This window comes from Chaetodon trifascialis, chromosome 12 (assembly GCF_039877785.1).
Source record: "Chaetodon trifascialis isolate fChaTrf1 chromosome 12, fChaTrf1.hap1, whole genome shotgun sequence".
Taxonomy (NCBI): domain Eukaryota; kingdom Metazoa; phylum Chordata; class Actinopteri; order Chaetodontiformes; family Chaetodontidae; genus Chaetodon; species Chaetodon trifascialis.
In genome coordinates, this window is record NC_092067.1 from 27,282,366 (window position 1) to 27,299,865 (window position 17,500).

A 17,500-nucleotide genomic window follows, 5' to 3' on the forward strand; every position below is an offset into this window, starting at 1 on the left:
AGTATGTCTCTGTCTCCCTTTAGTTTTTCTTTCTGATTTTCCAGGTGAGAGTTTTTCTTCTTCAGTCGTTTTTGTTCCAGCTCCAGTTCAGCCACCAGACGCTGCAGGACCACCAGCCGCTCCCCCACACCCTGCTGAAACACACACACACACACAAAACCATGCACGCATGTACACAACACACGCACGCACGCACAACACACACACACACACACACACATACACACACACACACACACACACACACACACACACACACACACACACACACACACACACACACACACACACACACACACACACACACACACACACACACACACACACACACACACACACACACAGCTCTCAGTTCGTTTTCTGACTGAAGCTGAATGACAAACTAGCCGGCCAATCAGAGACACACACTCACCTCGTCTGGGTTGGACCCCGCCCCCAGGCTCTGCTTCTGTTGGTGGGCTCGCTCCCTGTAGCCAATCATAGCTGCCTCAGTTCGCTCCAGAGCCAATCGGACGCGATCCCGGTCTTTCTCCAGCTCCTCTGTCCTCTGAGTGAGCGCGTACACCTTCACACCAACGAAGAAGAAACACGATCAGCTGCACAAACAACAACAAGAGCGTCTTCACCCCAAAACAAAACCCTTCCCTTAAAGAGACGGCGTCAGAGCGACGGCTGACAGGCTCAATACACTGATTAGTGATCAGTGAGGGGATCAATACACTGATCAGTGATCAGTGAAGGGGTCAATGGCTCTGTGTCACTCTGGTTTGTTACCTCAGCTTCTTTCTCCCTCAGCAGCCTCCTCATCTCCTCTTTCTCCTGCAGCAGAGAGGAGATCTGCTGCTCCTCCTCCTGCTCCTCAGGAAACAAACAATGGAACATTTGTACTTTCTACAGTTTTTTCTAGAAACTTGCAGAAAAGGGAAAGAGGAGCTCCTCCTGCTCACCTGTGCTCCTCCTCTCTCCCTGTCATCCATCTTTTGGTCTCTCCTCCTCCTTTCTCCCACCTTCTCAGCAGTCAGGGAGGAGATCTGTGATTTTTGCTCCTCCAGCACGGCCGCTGTGGCTCTGACTCGGCTTAGCTCCGCCCAGCTCTCCTGCACCTCCCTCTTAGCCTCCTCCACCCTGGACCTCCATTCCTTTTCTGTCTCCTCCTCTCTCTCCTTCAGTGTCTGGATTTCTCTTGACAGCGCTTTCAGCTTCACCTCCTGCTCCTTCTCCATCTCTTCCATTTTGCTCCTCCACTGCTCCTCCACCTCCCTCCTCTTCTTCTCTGCATTTTCCTTCGCCTCTCGAGCCTCCTCCAGCTCCTCCATCATCTCCCTCCTCCTCCTGTCCAGGGCCTTGGCTCTGGCTCTCAGCTCCTCCGCCTCCTCCCTGGCAGAGTGCAGGTTTTCCTCTCTGAATGTCTCCACCTCCTCCTTCTCCTTCAGGGCGCTCCTCAGACGCTCCCCCTCTGCGTGGCTCTCCTGAACAGCAGAACATTTGTTAGCTTCATTCAGCTGAAACAGAGAATGATGGATGTTTGTTTGTCTGTTTGTGGCGTTGTCATGGTCCCGATGACAGACCGTCACTGCGCCTCCTCAGCGCCCTCTAGTGGAGGCACAGTTCAGTTTTATCTGATGCTGCCTGACGAGTGACAAACAAACTGAGGAGACATTTCAAAGACAACATGATGAGCAAATCCCACTGCAGGTCTCACTGAGTCCAGCAGGAGGCGCTGTACCTGCAGGAGGAGGTTCAGCTTGGTCATCTCCTCCAGCGCAGCCCTCAGACCCTCCTTCATCTGCTGCTTCTCCTCCTCCTTCTCCTTTACCTCCTGCCTAGCTTGCTCCCTGCTCCGGCTCAGATCAGACACCTGAAACACACACACAGAAATTACATGCTAACACACTAACATACAACATGTGACATGTTAACATGCTAACATACAACATGTGACATGCTAACACGCTAACATACAACATGTTAACACGCTAACATACAACATGTGACATGCTAACATACAACATGTGACATGCTAACATGCTAACATACAACATGTGACATGCTAACATACCTGTGACATGCTAACACGCTAAAATACAACATGTGACATGCTAACACGCTAACATACAACATGTGACATGCTAACACGCTAACATACAACATGTGACATGCTAACATACAACATGTGACATGCTAACATACAATATGTGACATGCTAACATGCTAACATGCTAACATACAACATGTTAACATGCTAACACAACATGTGACATGCTAACATACAACATGTGACATGCTAACACGCTAACATACAACATGTGACATGCTAACATACATGTGACATGCTAACACGCTAAAATACAACACGTGACATGCTAACATACATGTGACATGCTAACACGCTAAAATACAACATGTGACATGCTAACATACAACATGTGACATGCTAACATACAACATGTGACATGCTAACATGCTAACATACAACATGTTAACATGCTAACACGCTAACATACAACATGTTAACATGCTAACATACAACATGTTAACATACATGTGACATGCTAATATGCTATCATACAACATGTGACATGCTAACATACAACATGTGACATGCTAACACACTAACATACAACATGTGACATGCTAACATGCTAAGACAAAATCTCCTGAACTTCAGTGTCCACGATGTGTTCGCTAACGCCGTCTAATGACGCTGTTTGACATCGATGAGAAAAATTTCCCACAATGCATCATGACGGCGTCCAAGCTCAGACTGAGCTGATAAATAATGGAGCAGCAGGAGGAGACTGCTCCTCATGCTCCAGTCTACAGAAATACGCACTGAAGTACTGTCTGTGTAACTGTGAGTATTTGTACTGCCTCTGCAGTGACTGTACCTCCGTCTGCAGGGAGCTCAGGTTCACCTCCATCACCTCCACGCTCTGCTGCACTCCTCTCAGCTCCTCCTGGGCATCCCCCCTCCTCCTCCGCTCCTTCTGCACTTCCTCTCTGAGAGCTGTCGCCTCTTCTCTCCTCTTCATCAGCTCCTCCTGCATCTCTTTCTTCTTGCTTTGTTCCTTTTGCACCTCCTCTCTAAGCACAGAGACTTCCCTCTCGCTCCTCCTCAGCTCCTCCTGCATCGTCACTCTCTGCTTCAACTCCTCTTGGGCCTCCCATCTGTTCATCTGCTCTTTCTGCACCTCCTCTCTGAGAATTATCACCTCCTTTTCTGTCTTTACTAACTTCTCTTGTACTTGCTCCTTCTCCTTTTCTTCCTTTTGGACCTCCTTTGTGATGACTGTCAGCTCATTCTTGGTTCTCCTCAGCTCCTCCTGCATCTCCTCCCTTTGCCTCCATTCCTTCTGAACCTCCTCTCTGAGCGCTGCAACTTCTTCTCTCCTCTTCACCAGCTCCTCGTGTGCCTCCTTTTTATCCCATTGTTCTCTTTTCACCTCCTCTCTGAGAGCTATCACCTCCTCAGTCCTCCTCAGCTTTTCCTGTAGCTCCTCCTTCAGCACTGTTTGTTCCCTTAACATGTCCTCTTTTAGTACAGACACCTCCTCCCTCCTCTTTCTCAGCTCCTCCTGTGCCTTATCCCTCTCCCTCTGTACCTCCTCTCTGAGAGCTGTCACCTCCCTCTCCCTCCTCCTCAGCTCCAGAGAGAGTCCTGCCTTCTCCTCCTCTAGCTCTTTCTCTCTGGACCTCCCTCTCTCCTCCAACAGGAGGTGCTGAGTTCTCTCCGACTCCATTAGTCTCCCTCGCTCCTCTTTCGCTTCCCTCAACTCACCCTCCAGCCTCCTCTTCTCCTCCTCTTTATTCCTCAGTATCTCCCTCTGTCTCTCCATTTCTTTTTCTTTCTCTATCAACTCATCCTCCAGCCTCCTCTTCTCCTCCTCTTTATTCCTCAGTATCTCCCTCTGTCTCTCCATTTCTTTTTCTTTCTCTATCAACTCATCCTCCAGCCTCCTCTTCTCCTCCCTCACCCTCCTCAGCACCTCCTCCTCTCCCCTCCTTCCCTCCTCCATCTCCTTCAGTTTGTCTTCTAGCCTCCTCTTCTCCTCCCTCACCCTCCTCAGCACCTCCTCCTCTCCCTTGCTTCCCTCCTCCATCTCCTTCAGTTTTTCTTCCAGCCTCCTCTTCTCCTCCTCTGTCCTCCTCAGCTTCTGCACCTCCTTTTCCATCTCTTCCCATCTGTCCTCCAACCTCCTCCTCTCCTCCCTGGCTCCACTCAGGGCCTCCCTCTCTTCCTCGAACTCCTCCTCCACCTCCCTCACTTTTTCCTCCAGCCTCCTCTTCTCCTCTTCCACCTCCTTCAGCTTGTTGTTCAGGATCCTCCTCCTGTCCATCTCTGTTTTCCTCAGCGCCTCCCTCTCTCTCCCTTCCTCCTCCCTCTCCTCCAGCATGGTTCTCAGTTGCTGCATCTCCTCCTCTTGCTCCTTCAGGATATGGTTGAGCTTTGTCGCCTCCCTCATGCTCCTCTCTGCCTTCTCTCTCCACTCCTTCACCTCCTCCTCCAGCCTGTTGCAGACCTCCTCTCTTTCTCTGATTCTCCTCCTGGCTTCCTCACTCTTGGCCCGGGTCTCCTGCAGCTCCTTGGCCTGGGAGGAGATCCTATTGTCTTTTTCTCCTCCCTCCCTCCTCTCTTTCTCCAGGAGAACCCGGGTTTCTTTCAGCAGCGCCTCCAGCTGCTCCACCCTCACCTCCTTCTGTTTCAGTTTCTCGTTCACCTCCTGATGCTCCCTGGCTCCCTCCTCCTCTCGCTCCTCCACCAGCCTCAGTCGGTCCTTCAGCTCCTCCACCTCCTCCTCCCTCTCCCTCACGGCACTAATCTGTCGCTCCAGGCTGCGCTCCCTCCGCTCCACCTCCTCCTTCATCTCCTCACACTCCTCCTTGGCTACGTTCAGCTTCACCCTCAGCAGCTCCACTTCTCCCACCTTTTCCTTCAGCCTCTCCATCTCCTCCTGTGCTCTCCTCACTTCACTCCTCAGTCGCTCCACCTGCTCCTCCTTTCTCCTCCTGCTCCTCTCCTCCTCTTCATCTCGGAGTCTCTCCTTCTCTCTCCATTCCTCCTCTCTTTCCTCTTTTAGTTTGGAGGTTTCTTTCGTCAGTCTGTTAATTTCCTCCTCCTCCTCCTCCACCCTCCTCCTTAATTTCGCCACCTTCTCCTCTGCCTCCCTCCTCAGTCGCTCCATCTCCCCCTCCCTTTCCTCCTTCTCTCTTTCTAATCTCTCCATCCGTTCACAGAGCGCCTCAATCTCCTCCTCCCTGTGCAGCTCCTCCTCTCTCGACCTGACCTCCATCCTCTTCACCTCCTCCTTCAGTCTCTCCTTCTCTCCCTCCGCCAGCTGTATTTTCTCTCCCATGTGGCTGATTCGTGCCTCCCTCTCGGTCACCTCCTCTCTCAGTCTCTGCTCCTCTCTTTGTCTCTCGTCCTTCTCCTTTGTCAATCCCTCTATGCGCCTCCTCAGCGCCTCCACCTCTCCATCCTTCGTCCCCAGCTCCTCATTCAGAGTCTCCCTCTCTCTCTGCCAGGTCTCCCTCTCCTCCTTCCTCTCCTCTTCTTCTTCCTTCCTCCTCCTCCTTAGCTCTTCCACCTCCTCTGTCAGTCTCTCCATCTCTTCTCTCAGCACCTCCCTCTGCTCCTCGCTCTTCTTTATCCTCTCCCTGTCCTCTTCTCTCCCGGCCATCGTTCCCTCCAGCTCTCCTCGCAGACACTCGATCTCCCCTTCAGACAGAAAACAGAATAATAATCACAAATACTGCAACTGCTAGTACTGATACTACTACGACTACTTCTAATAGTACTGATAACACTACTATGACTACCTCTAATAGTACTGATACCACTATGACCACTTGTAGTACTGACGCCTGGCGTCCTCTGCGTCTCTCACTGACCCTGTAAGGCGTCCTTGGCCTGCTGCAGGGCATGAATGTGTGTGTGCAGCTGACATCCGTCCACCTCCACCTGCGACAGCTGCTTCTGCTGCTGGCTGAGCTGCTGGTGGAGCGACACCGACAGACACCTGAGGACGACAGAGACGACGTTCAGCACGTCCACGACCCAACGCGCCTTCCCTGAGCTTCTGTGACATCTGGGCTGGCCCCGCCCCACGCAGTGTGTGTGTGTGTGTGTGTGTGTGTGTGTGTGTGTGTGTGTGTGTGTGTGTGTGTGTGTGTCTGTGTCTGTGTGTGTGTGTGAGTGTCTGTGTGTGTGTGTGTGTGTGTGAGAGTGTGAGTGTCTCTGTGTCTGTGTGCGTGTCTCTGTGTGTGTGTGTGTGTGTGTGTGTGTGTGTGTCTCTGTGTGCGTGTGTGTGTGTGTCTCTGTGTCTGTGTGTGTCTCTGTGTGTGTGTGTGTGTCTCTGTGTGTGTGAGAGTGTCTCTGTGCCTGTGTGTGTATGTGTGTGTGTGTGTGTGTGTCTGTCTGTCTGTGTGTGTGTGTGTGTGTGTGTGTCTGTGTGTGTGTGTCTGTGTCTCTGTGTGTGTGTGTGTCTGTGTGTGTGTGTGTGTGTGTGTGTGTGTGTGTGTGTGTGTGTGTGTGTCTGTGTGTGTGTGTGTGTGTGTGTGTGTCTGTGTGTGTGTGTGTGTGGTACCTAAACTCCTGCAGCTCCTCCTCCAGCTGCACTCTGTGTCTCTGCAGACTTTCCTGCTCCTCCTGCAGCCTCCTGCTCTCCCTCTGCTGCTCCTCCTGTTGTCTGTCTCTCCTCCTCAGATCCTCCATCGCCTTCCGCAGCTGCTCCTGCGCCTCCTTCAGCTCCCCGCACACAGAGACGTGCAGGGAGGACAGCTGAGGACCACACACACATCACACATCACACATCATACAGGTGTATCACTGTCACATGACGGTCGTCGCCTCCTCTTTACCTCCTCCAGCTGACCTCCGTCCCTTTCTCTCTCCTCCATCAGGGAGACCAACTGTCTGTCCTTCTCCTCCATTATTGTCTCCACCTCTCTCTCCCTTTCTCTCAGTTGACAGACGATGTTGTCCTCTGCCTCCCTCTGAGCTCTAAACAACAAGGCCAAAAACATGTCTGTGAAAAGCATCAAGGGATTATCACTGGGATTAAGGTAACCCTAACCCAGATTAAGGGTTTTATATTCAGGATTAAAGGTTTTTATTCTGGATTAAGGGTTTTATATTCAGGATTAAAGGTTTATATTCAGGATTAAGGGTTTATATTCAGGATTAAAGTTTTTTTATTCAGGATTAAAGGTTTATATTCAGGATTAAAGGTTTTTATTCTGGATTAAGGGTTTTATATTCAGGATTAAAGGTTTATATTCAGGATTAAAGTTTTATATTCAGGATTAAAGTTTTTTTATTCAGGATTAAAGGTTTATATTCAGGATTAAAGGTTTTATATTCAGGATTAAAGGTTTATATTCAGGATTAAAGGTTTTATATTCAGGATTAAGGGTTTTATATTCAGGATTAAAGGTTTATATTCAGGATTAAAGTTTTTTTATTCAGGATTAAAGGTTTTATATTCAGGATTAAGGGTTTTATATTCAGGATTAAAGGTTTATATTCAGGATTAAAGGTTTTATAGTCAAGATTAACGGTTTATATTCAGGATTAAAGGGTTTATATTCAGGATTAAAGGGTTTATATTCAGGATTAAGGGTTTTATATTCAAGATTAACGGTTTATATTCAGGATTAAAGGTTTATATTCAGGATTAAAGGTTTATATTCAGGATTAAAGGTTTTATATTCAGGATTAAAGGTTTATATTCAAGATGAAAGGTTTTATATTCAGGATTAAGGGTTTTATATTCAAGATTAACAGTTTATATTCAGGATTAAAAACGTGGCTTCAAACCAAACTCACCTGAGCTGGCTGCAGTCCAGGTTGAGGGTTTTGGCCTCCCTCTGCAGAAAGCTGACCTCTGACCTCAGAGCCTGCAGCTGTGATTGGCTGTCTGACAGCTCACACTCCATCTGCAAATGCACACACACAGACACACACTGAAGCACTGAGCAGCCTTTGAGCCAGGCAGCAGGCTGACAGCGAGCGGCGTACCTGCAGCAGCTGTTTGTTCAGCTCTCTCTTGTCCGAGGCCAGAGCCGAGTTCAGGGCGGCCATCTTGTCCAGAGCGTCCCGTCCCTCCTCCACATCCCGCTTCAACACGCACTCAGAGGACGAGAGACGCAACACACACTCTCTGGACTGAAGGGGGAGACGGGGGGGGGGGCATTAAGGAAGCAAATGACAGATTTTTACAGTGAGAGCGACGAGCTGTGACGCGATGAAGACGCCGATGAAGACACACAGCTGGACTAAATACTTTATCGTTGCTACGAGCTGGTCTGACCATCGAGAACCCGGCGGGTGCCTGAGGAGGAGGACGTGATCCCTCCTGACGGACCAATCAGGGGCCACCAGGAAAAGACGGACATGCCTCCCACACACAGAGAACAACCTCTGACCTCCTCATTGCTCATCTCACCTTTCTGTTCTGCAGTTTGACTGAAGGCAGAAACACAAAGCTTCCATTAAAATGTGTTTTTCCACAGGTGGATCTGCAGGCGGCACCGTCTGAGCGCCGCGACGGGCCACACGCCACCGAGCTTCAGGTACCACAGAGCACGAAGCGTGAATCAAATAACGTTTTATTCAGAATTAAACTACCAGCAGTGTGTTCATGATGAAGACCCTGATGAGGACTTGGATGAAGACTCTGACTCTGCAGCTCACGCTGACTTTGAAACGTAATGGCGTTCATGTTGGCTGTTACAAACCTTCTGCAGGGCGTCTCTGGCGTCTGCAGCCTCTTCTTCTGCTCTCTGTCTGTCCAACTGCTGCCTCTCCAACGCCGCCTGCAGGAAGACAGGAGGACAGCGGCCAGAGAGACGGCCAGAGAGAGAACCAGTGACGAATGTGACAGGAAGAGGAAGGTGAGGAAGAAGAGTGAAGCTGGTGCTGTGAGCAGCAGCGAGGACGTCACCTTCAGGGTGTGGAGCTCCACGCGGTGCAGAGCTTCTCTCTCCGTCAGCTGGACGTTCTCCAACAGTTCAGTCTCCACTCTGAAACAAAGCAGTTCAACATGTCAGGACCAGGTTGGGACATCTGTCCACATTCAGTCAAACGTCCTTCTTTTCTGAAAACAGACTGGAGCTGAGAGAGAAGCGTCCGCTGCACAACTCTGTCATCACACCACAGAGGAAGAAACCTCACTTCACCTCCTCCAATCTGGACTCGAGCTCAGTTAACAAGCGAATAGTGAGACGGCACGAGACGCTGAAGACATACCGTCTGTGTGTCTCTGCCTCCAGCTGTCTGCTCCTCTCCTCCAGTCTGTCCCTCTCCCTCCTCAGCCTGTCCATCTCTCTCCTCACCTCCTCCTCCCTCCTCTGCACCTCCTCCACCTGCAGCCGCAGCGAAGACGACGTTTCCCGCTCCCTGAGACACACACACACACACACACACACACACACACACACACACACACACACACACACACACACACACACACACACACACACACACACACACACACACACACACACACACACACACACACACACACACACACACAGAGCTGGAGACGTGAGGCATGCGGAGAAACTGTTTCCTGTTGATTCAAAACCTTTGATCCTGTTTTTTTATTGACTTTATTTGTCTGCAGTATTTTGTCAATAAAGTTCAAAAATTGACTTAAAGTTTTAATACAAACACGAAATTAAATGCCTTTGAGTTAAGGTGATGTGTGTGTGTGTGTGCGTGTGCGTGTGCGTGTGTGTGTGTGTGTGTGTGTGTGTGTGTGTGTGTACCTGCTCAGCGTGTCCAGAGTGTGTGTGAGCTCCAGCTGTGTGTGTTGCGTGTGTGTGTGCAGCTGCTGGTTGTCGTCCTCCAGCTGTTTCAGTCGCAGCTGCAGAGTTGACATCTCCTCGCCAAGCCGCCGCACAGATAGCTCCGCCCCCTGACACGCACGCACGCACGCACACACACACACACACACCAACATCTCTGTGCCCTCTGAGCTGCAGTAGAAAGCGTTCCTGAGGTGTGTGTGTGTGTGTGTGTGTGTGTGTGTGTGTGTGTGTGTGTGTGTGTGTGTGTGTGAGTGTGTGAGTGACACTGACCTGCAGCTCCTCGTGTCTCCACTGCATAGCACTCTCAGTGTGAGACAGGACAGACAGCAGAGAGGACAGATCCAGACTGAGGACGCTGTCTGAGGAGACACACGGGGACCTGCTGCTGCTGTTCAGGACTCTGGACTGAAGACAAACACACACTGACCTCTGACCTCTGACCTCTGTGTGGATCTAACTTCATATGCAACACTCACCAGTTTGACCACAGCTTGACTGACGGACTGCAGACGTCTCTCTGTCTCTCTAAGTCTCTCTACCTCTCTCTCTGTCTCCTCCCTCTGACTCTCCTCAGCCTGCAGAGAGCGAGAGAGCCCCACAATCCTGGGGGGGGGGGTAGAAAGGGGGGAGAGGGGAGAGAGAATTACCATGTGGATCAGTCAGGGCAGTATCTAAATGTATACACTGTAGCTATGGCAACCAGTCAGCTAAATGAAAGAAGAAAAAGAAGAAGAAGAGGAAGAAGAGGAAGAGGGTTTTACCGTTCATTCAGCTGTAAAACGTTTTTCTCATGAAGAAGCTTCAACTCTGAAAGCTCCCGCTCCTTCTCCTCCTTCTCCTCCTTCCCCTCCTCAGAGTCCTCCTCCTTGTTGTGCTCCAGCTCTCCTAAGGTCAAGGTTCCCAGGGTAAGGGAGGAGACAAAGGGAGGAACAGATGATGAGGAGTCCAGAGGAGGGAGGACCAGGGTGGAGGACAAAGGAGGAGTGGAGGAAGGGGGAGGGTGGTCAGAAGGGAGAAGAGGGGGAGACATGGGGGAGAAGGATTTGATGGGAGGAGTGTTGAGCCTCAGGGAGGTGGAGACGGAGTCACAGCTGGAGAGGAGACAGGAGGAGAGACGAGAAAACTCCGCCCTCAGCTGCCACAGATCCCTACAGAGAGAGACAGCTGATCAATGCACCCAATCGATCGATCGACTCTCAACAGCTGATCAATGAACACAGGCTGCTCAACGTTTTGCTTCCAACATAACTGGAAAACTTGAACCATCCTGATCAATTTGTAAATAATGATCAGCTTCAGATGTATTGATTCCTTCAGGACGGACAGACTGAGTCCAGGGACGACGAGGACATGGAGGGACAGACGAGGACAGCAAAGGTGTGAAGTCGCAGAGCAGCGAGTTTAATGCTGTCAGGTGATTATTGATCATCATCATCTCACACACACACACACACACACACACACACACACACACACACACACACACACACACACACACACACACACACACACACACACACACACACACACGCGCGCACACGCACACACACGTACCTGTCGGCGGCGGTCTTCACGGTGTAGCAGTGTTGTCTCAGAGCGACCACAGACCTCCAAACCGACAACAACCGTGCCTGCTGCTGACCCACATGACCTAATCGACACTGGACACACACACACACACACACACACACACACACACACACACACACACACACACACACACACACACACACACACACACACTCAGTCTAAAGGTGGTTTGGTCAGAAATTCCACCTTAAAATAAAAGGAGGAATGAAACCAAACTGCAGACCTCCCTCTCTCTCTGCCAATCATCCTCTCTCTGCTCCACCTCCTGCACAGCTCTTGTCCAATCACATGTCAGCTTCTGGAGGTCCTCCCTCAGCACCTGGTTAGCCTGCTCTGATTGGCTGAGCTGCTCACGGAGAAGAGCGTTTGTGTCAGCCAGACCAACTGACCTGAAGACAGACACACACGCACAGGTGAGACACACACACACACACCCACACACACAGGTGAGACACACACAGCATGCATGCACACACCTCTGCTGTTCCTCCTCCAGCCTGATTAGGGCGCTCTCCAGTGAGTCAGTGTGTTCATCTCTGATCCTTTGCTACAAACAAACACACACACACACACACACACACACACACACACACACACACACACACACACACACACAAAGAACACAGTACTTAAACATCTGGAGTACTGCAGTAACAATATAGTACTGCAGTTGGTGCTGTAACGGTGAAGTTCTTCTCAGATAAAGCTTCAGCGTCCATGTTAACGTGTTTCTGACTGGACTACAGCAGTACTGCAGTAGTACTCGCAGTAGTAGCAGTAGTGGAGTCTGACCTCGGTGTTGAGCAGCTTTGTGTGTCCGTCCTGCAGCTGAAGACTCAGATGTTGACATCGATCTCTGTACTCCAACACCTGCAGACACAAGTCCTGTCAGTACTACGACTGTCTGAAATACTACTGCCAAGTACTGCAACTGAAGGGAGAACAGGATCAGTACTTTGAATACTACTGCCCCTGATGCTACTGCTGGTACTGGTTATACTAATACTACAATTATTACTCATCTTGACTGGACACTGGTAGCAACACACACGCACACACACACACACACACAAGCACACACGCACACACACACACACAAGCACACACACACTCTCACCTTGCTCTGCAGGCGGTGGATGAGCAGAGCCTGTCTGGCCTCCCTCTCTCTCCCCTCCCTCACCTTCCTCCTCCACTCCCTCTGCTCGTTCTCCAACCGCAGAGAGAGGGCGAGCGAGGGAGACACTGACTGGCACAGCTAGAGAGAGAGAGAGAGAGAGAGAGAGAGAGAGAGAGAGAGATGTAATGTTTGATTTACCCTGATAATCACATGACCTCCTCCTCCTCCTCCTCCTCCTCCTCCTCCTCCTCCTCCTCACCCTGTCACTGAGAGCTCTGCTCCTGGACTCCAGCTCCTCTCTCTCTGCTTGACTCTCTGCAAGCTCCTCCTGCAGACGACACACTTCCTGTTTAAGCTCCGCCTTCTCCTGCTGCCACCCAATCAGCAGCTGTGAGTCCATGCTGACAGCTCGTTCTGGACATAGAGAACGACAGCAAACGTCTGATTGGCTGTTTTTCCTCAGAATCGTTTTTCACAGGATTCATCATCAGACATTTTGCTTGTTTCTGTTCATCATCATCATCATCATCATCATCATCATCACATGTCGCTGTGAGTGCTGCCAAAACACAAATGACCTACTGTGCAGAGTGCCCCTGAACGCCTCCTGACTGACAGGAGCTCACCTGAGACAGGTGGAAGGTTGAGTGAGGCAGCTGCTCTGAGGTCAGCTGACTGTTCCTCTCAGTTATCTGACGTCAGAGCTCTTCTGGGCCTCAAACTGAACCTGGACCAGTTTCTATTCCTGACGTGCAGATGAAGATGGAGGCGGTTTATCTCACTCACTGTCAAATGAACAAGTGAAGTTTGTTCATCCTCTCATCTGAAATCAGAGTCCTGCTTCCTCTGCTGAAAAACGGTCCTGGTCCTGGTCCTGATTCTGGACCGGGTCCTGGTCCTGGTGGAGGGCCGGCAGCTTCACTTCAGCACGACTCGCTGCTATGGCAACGGCTGCAGGTACGTTTTAATGGACTTCTAAAACTACGTGATCCAGGTGTACCTGCGGACTCGTTCCCTCTGATCCCAGTGTGAGCGAACAGAGGCCAGGTGGACAAAATAAGAGAAACAGCACGGATCAACCTCCTGTGTGCACGCTGAGCGGCGGGCAGGACTTCCGGTGTGTCGTGTCGGCGTGTAATCAGCTTGTGTTCGGTGTTAATCCTGCTGTGAGACCGCTGACTCAGCACAACACCCGACCTGCCGACACCAGCAGCAGACCCACCAGCAGCAGACCCCAGACCAGCCAGAACCGGTTCTACAGAGAGTTCTGGACCGGGATGACACTGACGACAGAAGAGTTGTCAGAGGAACGAACTCGGCGCAGTTAGCCTGTTAGCATGCTAACAGCGGGAAAACAGAACATGAACAGACACGTGAAGCTCTTACCTGTCTGCTCTCACCTGTGAGCTTCACCCACAAAACACTGAAAGTCCTGAAAACACAAATCCAGCGTTCAGCTCACACAAGCTGCTGCGAGCGCATTCAAACAGGGAGCCTGACCTCTCACCCCGGAAACACGGCTCACGTGACCGGAAACAACGCTCACCGTCCCCACAGCGACACTTGGCGGCAAGAACAGCTAAAGGAGAAAAACTTGGACTTCTTGGTAAACGATTGAATTATACTCGGTAAACATTCACAGATGCAAATTCCTCAAGGTCAAACGCCACGTCAACAGATGGAAGAATGAAGTGAAGCTATACAAGAAATCCTTCTTTTGTCTAATAAAATGCCCTGAGACTTTATTCTTTACTTACTCCTCGATTGAGACCCTCACTGGTTACTTTCTGGGGGGTTTTTTTGTTTGTTTTGTCAAATTTTACTTATCTTGAAAGCTGTTTCAACATCTTTCATAGTTAATTGTAAAATATGCCTGAAATGTTTGTATTGATGACTTTCATTCAATAAAATTTATTAAAAAAAACAAAAAGTTGTTGCAATAAAAAAAACTTGGCAGCAAGCAATGAAGACAGAGGAGACAGAGGAGTGAGGAGGGATGAAGGTGTGCGTCCTGACTGACAGCAGTGAAGGCTGCTGGGACAGACTCTTTTTCACCGTATGGACACAGGACAACAATAACACACATTATCAGAATTGCAGGACAATTTATCACTTTATTGTTCTCATTGTGGACGGACATGATGTCTCAGAGGGTCTCTAATCTGTGACAAACATCAGCTTTAATAAGTTCATCACACGTAAATCAGGCCAATGACTGCAGTGGAGTAGCAGTACAAAGAAGTAGAAGTGATATACTGGAGTGAAGTACAGAATACTTGAGTTCAGTACCCTAACCCTCAGTTTTTGGTGTGCAGCACAGTCTCTCTCCCTTCCATTCTCCACCTGTCCACCAGATGTCCTCAGCGTTTCCCCTCAGTTAGCTGTCCCACACCTACCTGCTCACCTGTCCTCATTCCCCTGTGAGTCCCTCAGTCTTTACACCAGCCCGCCTCCTCCTGCTGCTGGCCTTCACCTTTCAGCCCCTCAACCTGAATCTGGACCTGCTGTTCCTGTTCACCTGAATCTGAAGGATGTTCAGTGTGAACACCTGACACTAAGACACAGAGGACGGATTCAGACGTAAACGTCCAGCGTGGACAGAACCAATCATTCAGGTCAGACTCAGCCGCGACTGTCTGGATTTATCTCCATTTCCTGAAAACATCTCATTCATAAACTTTACTGTTTTTTTATTACTGAACAGAAACATTATAATAAATTTATTTCATAACAAATGTCACAACACAAGCTCCACATGCGGTAAGATTCAGATTATATTCAGCTTTAACTGGAGTCAGACGCAGAACTAAACATTTATTAAAAAACCTTTTCTTTGGTTTTACAGAAACACGTGAAAACGATAAATTCAGCTTTAAAATATTCAGAATATCTGAATTAATATTTTCTACAGGACGTCTCATAGTAGCTTATCGGTTATTTACATTTTTAAAGTTATTATATTTATTCTAGTTTCAAACGTTAAATAACTCTCCAAAGAAATACAGTGTGAATAATTCAGTCTGTTTTTCTTTACATAGAAACTTTCAAAATAAGAGTACACTTATTTTGAAAATACATTTTTCTCAGGACATGACCTCATCAGATTTTAATCTGTTCATTTCTGAGGAATCACAGCGAAACAGAGATTTGAAAAAGGATCTGACCAACTGACTCACAGATGTTGACCAATAGCGAGCCGTCCTGACAGAGCTGAGCTTTGATTGGACGGAGAGCCGCAGAGGAGTTCCTCTGTCGAGAGATGAAGCTACAAACAGTGTTCAGTTAGCATCTGAGCTAACTAACACGCTGACTTTTTTTCCAGTTTCTTTCAGTTTTCTGTCAGGAGTCAGTGTCCACGCCCCTCGCCGAGAGGTCACTACAGAATAAATAGAAGTCTAAGATCTCACAATCTTAAGTTAGCAAGCTACCTAGCGTAGTGTGCTATCGACATCTGAAGTCTACTTCCTGTCTAGCTTCTGTAACTTCATACAATCTGTCACTCAGCATTTCTTTCACCAGACCTTCTGAACACATGACACATGTTCCTGAAGTTTATTTCCCATATTCAGACCCAAATTAGCTCCTCGACAGCAGCTGCTATTAGAGGCTGAAACCGTCATGATGTTAGCAAAGCTGCAGTGTTTACTTTAGCCTGCGAGGGGCTGTGGGCTGATGGGAAGTGTTTGTTAAAGGCTGCTAAATAAAGATATGAAGTGAGACACACAGCATACAGCTAACGATTCAACCTCTTAGCTGTTAGCATAGTTTCAGATGTCAGTGACATTGTGACGGATGACATTATGGACATTATGAGCTGCTGCTAGCATGTTCCAAACTAGCTGCCATGTTACCATAAACTCGCCAAGTAGCCCTGCAAGTCACAAGCTAAGAAGACGAGTTAGGATGTTTGCTGTGGAACGCTGTGGTGTCTTTAATCATATCAAAATCAGTCCAGTGATGATGAGACAAAGATGATGATGAAGAGACACAGATCAGAGTCTGTTTGTCAAGATCTGCTTCAGGCTTCAGACGCCGTGACCGAAGTCATCTGAGGACGAGAAGACATTTTCATGAGCTGAAAGGATGTTTGCTGATTTGTTGTCACCATGTCGCGTTACAGGCTTCATTCCTCCTGGTGAGCTTTTCCTGACGAGGTCTGCAGGGCTCAGCAGGGCTGAAAGTGAGACCGTCTCCGGCTCCTCAGCGTCTGTTTTCAGCTGCTGGACCTCTGTGTCTACGTCCCTGATGGCGTTCAGACGTCTCAGTGTCCCTGATGGCGTTCAGATGTCTCAGTTTTCCAGATCTTCTATGATTGTCATATGTTTGACTTTTGGACTGTCGGTCAAACAAATCAACTTTGCTTTGACCCAGAAATTCAAACCCACCTTCAGAAGGTTTTCATGGTTGTGAACCTGAGAGGGATTTAGACTTTGTGTGGTTATTAATGATGCCTTCAAGGATCAGTCCTGGAAGAGTTTGTTCCTCTCATTAAATCAAACTTTTCCTCCCATTAAAAAGGTTTTCTTTGCCCACTGGAGGGCGCCGTCCGATCAGCAGAGCTTAACACGACTTTTAAATAAACCGTTAAAGAAAAGTGCGACATGGAGAAATCTGAAGAGGACGTAGCTCGAACCACATCAGCAGTGATTCCACGACTGAAAGTCCGTCCACTGGCTGAAGCTGTGAAGCGTCTCAGGACTCCTTCGCTCAGTTCTGAAGGTCTGAGCCGTCTTGAAGCTCGGACCTCGCTGAGCCTGAAGACTGAACCTTTTAAAGCGTTTACAGGTTTCTGGTGGGTGTTTGGGCAGGTTCTGAGGTTGAAGCTCCAGCTGTTGGGTGGATTCTCGTTCAGTACGTCCTGAGTTTGAAGACCTTGCTGAGCCTGGACGTGGCACTGGAGTAGATGAGGAAGGAGCCTTCATCAGTGCTGAAGTGTTCCCAGTCTCTGCAACCGAACGTTGGCAGACTGTGGACCGGAACGAA

General features: G+C 49.2%; 2 protein-coding genes across 4 annotated transcripts in view; both read right to left on the reverse strand.

Annotated features, from left to right (window-relative positions):
* Window positions 1–12,917, reverse strand: part of LOC139340403 (trichohyalin) — a 14,628-nt gene extending 1,711 nt beyond the window's left edge. Inside the window, exons 1-24 of one of the 2 annotated variants that reach the window (XM_070976207.1) lie at window positions 12,777–12,917; window positions 12,518–12,655; window positions 12,193–12,270; window positions 11,877–11,947; window positions 11,624–11,789; window positions 11,365–11,471; window positions 10,572–10,958; window positions 10,287–10,413; window positions 10,081–10,215; window positions 9,769–9,917; window positions 9,248–9,397; window positions 8,943–9,021; window positions 8,737–8,814; window positions 8,018–8,164; window positions 7,826–7,935; window positions 6,859–7,000; window positions 6,585–6,778; window positions 5,890–6,017; window positions 2,889–5,716; window positions 1,727–1,858; window positions 948–1,469; window positions 775–837; window positions 413–565; window positions 1–131 (exon numbers count right to left, since the gene is read on the reverse strand). The exon at window positions 1–131 is cut by the window's left edge and continues 19 nt beyond it. In XM_070976207.1, coding sequence (XP_070832308.1) covers window positions 1–131; window positions 413–565; window positions 775–837; window positions 948–1,469; window positions 1,727–1,858; window positions 2,889–5,716; window positions 5,890–6,017; window positions 6,585–6,778; window positions 6,859–7,000; window positions 7,826–7,935; window positions 8,018–8,164; window positions 8,737–8,814; window positions 8,943–9,021; window positions 9,248–9,397; window positions 9,769–9,917; window positions 10,081–10,215; window positions 10,287–10,413; window positions 10,572–10,958; window positions 11,365–11,471; window positions 11,624–11,789; window positions 11,877–11,947; window positions 12,193–12,270; window positions 12,518–12,655; window positions 12,777–12,917 — 6,356 coding nt within the window. Of the gene's footprint in view, window positions 135–412; window positions 566–774; window positions 838–947; window positions 1,470–1,726; window positions 1,859–2,888; window positions 5,717–5,889; window positions 6,018–6,584; window positions 6,779–6,858; window positions 7,001–7,825; window positions 7,936–8,017; window positions 8,165–8,736; window positions 8,815–8,942; window positions 9,022–9,247; window positions 9,398–9,768; window positions 9,918–10,080; window positions 10,216–10,286; window positions 10,414–10,571; window positions 10,959–11,364; window positions 11,472–11,623; window positions 11,790–11,876; window positions 11,948–12,192; window positions 12,271–12,517; window positions 12,656–12,776 lie in introns of both variants that reach the window. The other variant, XM_070976206.1, reaches the window with a different exon arrangement.
* Window positions 12,918–17,224: 4,307 nt separating this feature from the next.
* Window positions 17,225–17,500, reverse strand: part of LOC139340404 (thrombospondin-type laminin G domain and EAR repeat-containing protein-like) — a 17,995-nt gene continuing 17,719 nt past the window's right edge. For both annotated transcript variants that reach the window (XM_070976210.1, XM_070976208.1), the window contains one exon: window positions 17,225–17,500. This exon is cut by the window's right edge and continues 19 nt beyond it. In XM_070976210.1, coding sequence (XP_070832311.1) covers window positions 17,366–17,500 — 135 coding nt within the window. In that variant the 3' untranslated portion in view covers window positions 17,225–17,365.